Below are 7,311 nucleotides of genomic sequence, written 5' to 3'. Positions count from 1 at the left end.
ATACCGCTGTGCCACTGGGGGGCAGGGCGCAAAAGAATTAAATCAAATGTAAGCAGGTTTAACAATTCACTTTTTAGTAAGCCTAATTATTATTTTTGTAATTATTTCAATTTAACGTTTAACAATTTTTATTTGTAAATTATACAAAGCCTTCAAGAATTTATAAATGACACAAACAAGTCAAAAGGGTGGGTGCACAACATCTTTAGTATGTCCAAAATTATTTATTCGATTTGTAAACTGTATTATAAAAATATTCCAGGACATTCAAGATATGTAATTACAGTATATTCTATAAGAATAACTTTTTATTTTACTCACAAGAGGCGAAGAACTGGTATATACAGTGCCTTGCAAAAGTATTCACCCTTACCAATAATGTCACATTTTGATGAAATACAAATAATGTAAGCAAGTTTTTTAATGAACTTGTTTTGATTCAAAACTCTAATGATCAAACTTAACACTGTTATGTGCGAAGGAGGTTGAATGTCAAAAAAACTTGCAAAGAAAATATATAAATTGAAATTTGCTGATTGCATAAGTATTCAGCACCATAAGTCAGTAGTTGGTGGAAGCACTTTTGGCAGCAATTACTACTGTGAATCTTTTTTTGGATAGGTCTCTACCAGCTTTGCATAATGGAATGGTGTAAGTTTCCTCTTCTTCCTGCCAAAATTAGTTCAGTTATGACAAGTTTGTTGGGAATCGTTGATGGACTGTAATCTTCAAGTCTCGCCATAAATTTTCCATTGGATTCAAGTCAGCACTTTGATTGGGCCACTCAAGAAAATTCACTTTCTTCTTTTGAAACCACTCCAGTGTGGCTTTGGCCTTGTGTTTGGGGTCATTGTCCTGCTGAAATGTGAATTTTCCTCTAGGATTCGCCTGTCCTTTGCACTATCCATCTCTCCCCTCCCAATTCTCACAAGCTTCCCTTTGATGAGATGCATCCCCATAACATGCTGTTGCCACCATCTTGACAGTTGGGATGATGTTGACTAAGTGATGTGCTGTGTTGGGCTTGCGCCAGACGTAACGCTTTAAATTTAGACCAGAAAGCTCAATTTTTATTTCGTCTGACCACAAAACCTTCTGCCACATCTCTGCAGTATCAATTACATGGATTGTCGCAAACTCCATACGAGATTTAAGATGATTCTTTTTTCAGTAATGGCTTCTTTCTTGACATTCGCCCATACAGACCAGCTTTATGTAGGGACTGGGATATTGTCGATTTATGAACACTGACTCCCATCTCAGACATGGAACTTTGCACATTTTTCAAAGTCACTGTTGGCTTCACAGTGGCATTGCTAATCAGTTTCCTGCTTGCCAGGTTTCTTAGTTTGGAAGGCGGCCTGATCTGGGTAGTGACTGGGTGGTATGAAGCACATTCCACTTCTTAATGATGCACTAAAAGGGATAATCAGCGACTTTTAAATTATCTTGTAACCTTCTCCTGATCTGTGCTTCTCTACAACTTTATCCCTGACTTGTTTGGAGAGCTCCTTGGTCTTAAGGTTTAGTTTGTCGTATCACTGTGTGAGTTGTGGCTTGAACAGATGCATTTACTCTGAAACCACTTTGATTACACACAGACAGAAACCATTACACTAATTTTGTGACTTTTCAAACTAATCTTTTGCACTTGAACTGATTTAGGGTTGCCGTAGCAAAGGAGTTGAATTTTTATGCAATTGAGAATATTCTAATTTTCTTTGAAATTCTAACTTACTTACATAACATCAGTATTTTTTTAGCTTTCTCAGTCTGGAGTAGATTGTGTAGATTCTAAATGTAATGTCCCCTTTGAAAGTTTCATGATTGCAAGCTCAGACGGGAACAAAATGTGGAAACTTTGCAACAGGGGGGTGAACACTTTTGCAAGGCACTGTATAGCAAAATCTTGTAATAGAAATAGTTCCTGATGTAAAGTAATCTTGAGCTGAGTGTGAGGATCCATGGTTCGCTTCCCGTTGTTTCAAACAAAATAAAATCGCGTTTCGCACTCTGGGGTCATGGACACATTTTAATAGTGACGGTCAATTCCCACTAATCGATTAGAATTACTCATGAGATGGCGTTGGATACTGTTGACTAGCTACTTTTTTTTATTATTATTCCTGTAAACTCCCAGTGGAGCATAGGGCCGCGACAACAACTCGCCAACGGAAGTTGTTGTTGCAGTTACTTGTAGCAGGTTGGTTTTTACGGGGTGGAGTTGCTAGCCCCGCGCCCAACCCTCCTCCTTTCTCATCCTGGACTTGGGACCAGGCAAAGGCGGAGGTTGGCATATTTGGTGTGACGGGGATTCGAATCCGCGACCCTCATATTACGAGTCGAGCGCCCTAACCACCTGGCCATGCCGGGCCGGACTAGCTACTTTACCTGTAGTGTATTAGTTCAAAATTAGTGACGGCTTGAGAAGAATAAAAAGAGAGAAGATAGCCGTTATGTAGCTTTGCGCAAATATCCGAAACGAAAAAAAAATCATCTACATTTGCCTGGTAGTTCAAGTACTCGACTTACAATCTTTGAGTTATGGGTTCGAATCCCGTTACCGAACAGGCTCGGCCTTTCTGCCTCGAGGGCATTGTAACAAGACGGTCAATCTCCCACTATCGTTTATAAAGAGTAAAACAAGAGTTGGCAATGGGTGGTATTTATTAGCTGTCTTCCCTCTAGTCTATCACTTCAAAATTAGGTAAGACTAACACAGATAGCCCTGAAGTAGCTATGCGCGAACGTAAACAAACAAACAAAGTTTAATATAAAATACTCATTCACATGATACTTTAAGTATGATTAAATGATCTAATCGAATAGAACCAGTGAGAATATATACAGAAGCGAATATGAACTAACGCATACTATTTGAATTTTGTAACGTATAAACACTGGTTATCTCCTGGCTCAAGTGTAAATAACCTGTTTTGGTTGACCATCAGTAACAAAATTGCTAAAAATATACTTAGAGACTTTCTAATAAACGAATAATTCTTATCAAAAATGGATATACACATAGGAAATATTTTACGTAACCTATTTGGCAACTAAAATGAAAACTGATAACTCATCCGTTGAGAAACCAGTCATCCAAATTGCTTGGTTTTTATTGAGAAATCAGCACCCTATATTGTTTGATTTTTATTGAGAAATTGCAGTCGAAATTATTTGATTTTTATTGAGAAATCGCAGTCGAAATTGTTTGATTTTTATCGAGAAATCCCTCTAGTTTTATACTGCTAAATTAGGGAAGGCTAGCGCAGATAGCCCTCGTGTAGCTTTGCGCGAAATTCAAAACAAAACAAACTTATTGAGGAATCAGCAGCTATATTGTTTGATTTTTATTGAGAAATTGCAGTCGAAATTGTTTGATTTTTATTGAGAAATCAGCACCTATATTGTTTGATTTTTATTGAGAAATCACAGTCGAAATTATTTGACTTTTATTGAGAAATTGCAGTCGAAATTGTTTAATTTTTATTGAAAAATTGCAGTCGAAATTATTTGATTTTATTGAGAAATTGCAGTCGAAATTGTTTGATTTTTATCGAGAAATCCCTCTAGTCTTATACTGCTAAATTAGGGAAGGCTAGCGCAGATAGCCCTCGTGTAGCTTTGCATGAAATTCAAAACAAAACAAACTTATTGAGGAATCAGCAGCCCATATTGTTTGATTTTTATTGAGAAATCGCAGTCGAAATTATGTTTTTTTTAAATCAGCAGCCTATGTTGTTTGATTTTTATTGAGAAATTGCAGTCGAAATTGTTTGATTTTTTTAGAAATCAGCAGTCGAAACTGTTTAGTTTTTACTGAGATATTAGCAGTAGAAATTGTTTGTTTGTAATCTATACATCTTAATTATTACTCACAAGTTCTTCAACAAATGCACATATACACTTGAACATTTTATCCAAATGCTTAAAATTAAGTTTTCAATAAAGAAGCGCAATTTGTGAAATTTTGTTTTATTTATTGTTTGGTTTGCTGAAAGAAAAATTTTAAAATTTACAATTTTTCGGATTTTTATACAGGAAAATCAGTTACTTTAATTTTATGATGTGTATTTTTGTATTTTTCGTTTAAAAACTGGCAAAAAAAATGTTGTGGCTTGAAGGGCTTACTAAAAATATCACTGGAGAAAATATCACAGACAAACTTTCTCTAAAAACGAATAGTTCTTAATCAAAATGGCGTTACACTTAGACATGTTTTTTCGGGTTCTTATATGTCATTTTTTACGGCAATTTATTTAATTTGTTACACTTATTTCACGGATATTCTCATATACGAATTTTGGATTTTAAAGTTTATTTGTTTGTTTTTAGAGTAAAGCCACATTTGGCTATCTACTGTGTATGTCTGCGGACTTACAACGCTAGAATCCGGGTTTCGATACCCGTGGTGGGCAGAGCACAGATAGCCCATTGTGTAGCTTTGTGCTTAAATACAAACAAACAATCTACTGTGTCCGTAAACCTACCGCAGTCCCATCGGGGGAAGAAAATATATTATGTGAAACCGAAATAAATAATACCTTGTTTTTAAGAAAAATATCTGCACAGCATGCAGTCTCTCTGCTGTGACCACCACAGGAAGTTGAACCCACAATTTTTAGAGTTTTTATGGGCGAGCCACCGAAAGTTACTACATATAGTACTTAGAAACATGCTGAAATACATAATTTTGGTAAGAGTTGTATCGGGTTATAAAATGTCCAATGCTTTCGTATACGTCTCGCAGTACACGAAATTCGGCATTTTGTAGCTTTCTGCCCAGCACCAAACTTCCATGACAAAAATCTGTAAGCAAAAACATTGAACAGTTGACTGAAAAAGCAAAATATTTTATTTTGAAAGATCAGCAGTACTTGGAAAAGGTGGTAAACGCTCTGGGAGAAATATCATATTTTTAAATGTATCTTTATCGTCTAGCCCGTATTATAAGTTATAATACAACTATCTGAGGCAGAAACATTGGATTGGTGTGATGTTAAAAACAACATTTCGCTGGTGTTTACCCGACATCATCTAGATCTAATCGTTGTTTTTAATTATTCCAACTTTAAGCTAAAATAAAGGACTTACTTTGAAGTACTATAATTTCAACTGTACCCATTACTTTCCTTTTAAGGAGGTGCATCGAATATTGGAACAGCGATGGCAGTTTCTCTTGCCACATTGACCAGTAGTACAGATCAGGTCCCAGAAGGGATGATGGGAATTATGTATGACCAAGACTTTCAGGAGTTTGTATATGCTAGCAACGCCTCAGCTACAATACCCTCAACGCTACAGATGGCGAGCACAGGAGCCACTCCCACTCCAGATCCATCTAACACTAACAATACAACAACACCCATTCAACTTACGAACAATAACCAGGAGTATCTTCTTCCTGAATTATTGGTAGACGATGCCCTCCATTTAATGGACGTCACTGGGGAAGGTACGGTCCATTTAGTGTTGTTTTCTATGAAATATATAAAAAATAAACGATTTTTTATTAAATGCGACATAAATTATTAGTATAGCCACAGTCTCTTTAAGTACTTGAAAATACATATTTTATAAGTAATACTGAATTTCACCTTCACTTTGTAGTATTGCTAAGAATATGTGTGGTGTAATCGATCAAATATGTCTATTATCATTACAATAAAAATTTCTTAAGCTTCAACAGAAAATTCAGTAAAATTGACAAAAACAATTTCTAAACAAAAATATATTGTTGCATTATTTTTGGAATAGCCCAGCACTAATTGAGAAGATTGAGAAACTTAATAATAGTAAAAAAAATAAAAATAAAAACAACAGAAAAGTAACACTTTGCTAACTTTAATTTGTATTGTTTCGGTAGATTTGAACTTAACCAGTCTATTGCAAATGCCATGTCCTGAAGATGCAACAGAGAAATCAAAACAGTAGTCTAGAGAAGAGAATAAAATGAACATATTTATATCTAAATATCATATAAAACGTGTAAACACAATTTCTGATGATAAAGAAAAAAAAAATCGTTTCTCCTCTATACAGGCTCAAACCGGTTTCTTCCATCGGTTAATTTGCAATTACGATCAGGAGAAAAACGAGAGGAAATGATTAGCGATTCAGCTGTATCTTCGCTAGGTCCAGATCGCGTACAGTCGTTGTCCGAAGCTGTAAGTTGTAATGTTGTATGTAAAAATGCACGTGTTTCTTAGTGGATATGTTGATTCTAAGCGAATTAGGCAAAAACGTGTCTTCATTATCAAATCGAATAAAAATTTACTTGTTTGTTAATAGGCTAAAAGTAGCAAACTGAGTTCTGTAGAATCATCATTAATACTTAAAGTAACTTGTAGTAAAAGTCTGCATGATTCCTAATAGGCTTGGTTATTTTTTAAATACTTTGAAAAGTGTACTTACCTGATTAATATTTGGAACATCTTCCAAAAAAGTTCACATTTGCACGTTTCTTTATAAGTTTTCTGATGTTATAAAGGTTATAATTAGTATAATGCTATTTTACAAACGAGGATTAGCATAGTTCTTGATAAGTATTTGTGATTTTTCTGGGAAAAAAAGCTTCTTAGTGGATGCGTTGGTGCTAGAATGCTTATACGTGTTATATTTTATCCAAATACACGTAATTAATTGTTCCCGTTTTTCCTTGTATAGCATATAATAATCAATATTTTTATGTGGATATTTTAACAAAACAAGACTGTCTTATGTTTAAATACATTGGCTTTTTCCTGCTCAAATTTACCAACTAAGGCATGAAATCAACGCACGAAAGAAAAAATGTCAGGTGTTTTTGTTCATGTTTTATAACATTTTTTTCGTGCCTTTGTTTAATAAAAACTGTTTTTTTTTATTGTCGGTATTTAAAAAAGGGGTGGGTATAAGATAAAGATTTTTATTCTAACTTATGCAGGAGTGGATTGACACCTGTTCTGAAAATTCATCCAATCATGGCGAGCAAGACACTTCTAGCTATGCAGTTGACGCTAATGATCATTCTCGCCACCTAGTGTCAGAAGTACAAGAATGTCCTGTCCCATTGCAATATTCGAATAACCAGCACCTCTTGGTGGCAGAGAAAAAATACAGATTGTTCGGTAGAAGACCGCTAAGCTACCAGAGCGCGGTAAGTTTATACGAGAAATTATTGATATTTGTATTCATGGAAATAAATCAATAAGTCCCACTTGTTTCAGTGTATGTTTTTAATGCTTTCATTAAACTTAATGTGCGTATATAAAGCTATTATGGCTGATGTAAGAATGTACAAAAAGAGAATTTGATTAACTTAAAATCTTA

The 7,311-nt window shown here is 34.9% G+C and overlaps 1 protein-coding gene across 1 annotated transcript in view; it reads left to right on the top strand.

Moving 5' to 3' along the window:
• LOC111087132 (nuclear factor erythroid 2-related factor 1-like) overlaps nucleotides 1-7,311 on the top strand; it is a 13,839-nt gene that overhangs the window by 870 nt on the left and 5,658 nt on the right. Inside the window, exons 2-4 of the mRNA XM_022392695.1 lie at nucleotides 5,141-5,455; nucleotides 6,043-6,167; nucleotides 6,926-7,138. Of these exons, the coding sequence (XP_022248403.1) occupies nucleotides 5,141-5,455; nucleotides 6,043-6,167; nucleotides 6,926-7,138 (653 nt within the window). The remainder of the gene's footprint in view (nucleotides 1-5,140; nucleotides 5,456-6,042; nucleotides 6,168-6,925; nucleotides 7,139-7,311) is intronic.

Source organism: Limulus polyphemus, unplaced genomic scaffold (genome assembly GCF_000517525.1).
Source record: "Limulus polyphemus unplaced genomic scaffold, Limulus_polyphemus-2.1.2 Scaffold1772, whole genome shotgun sequence".
NCBI classification, from domain to species: Eukaryota; Metazoa; Arthropoda; class Merostomata; order Xiphosura; family Limulidae; genus Limulus; species Limulus polyphemus.
The sequence above is the reverse complement of the archived record's forward strand: the minus strand, read 5'-3'. Positions and strand labels throughout refer to the sequence as shown.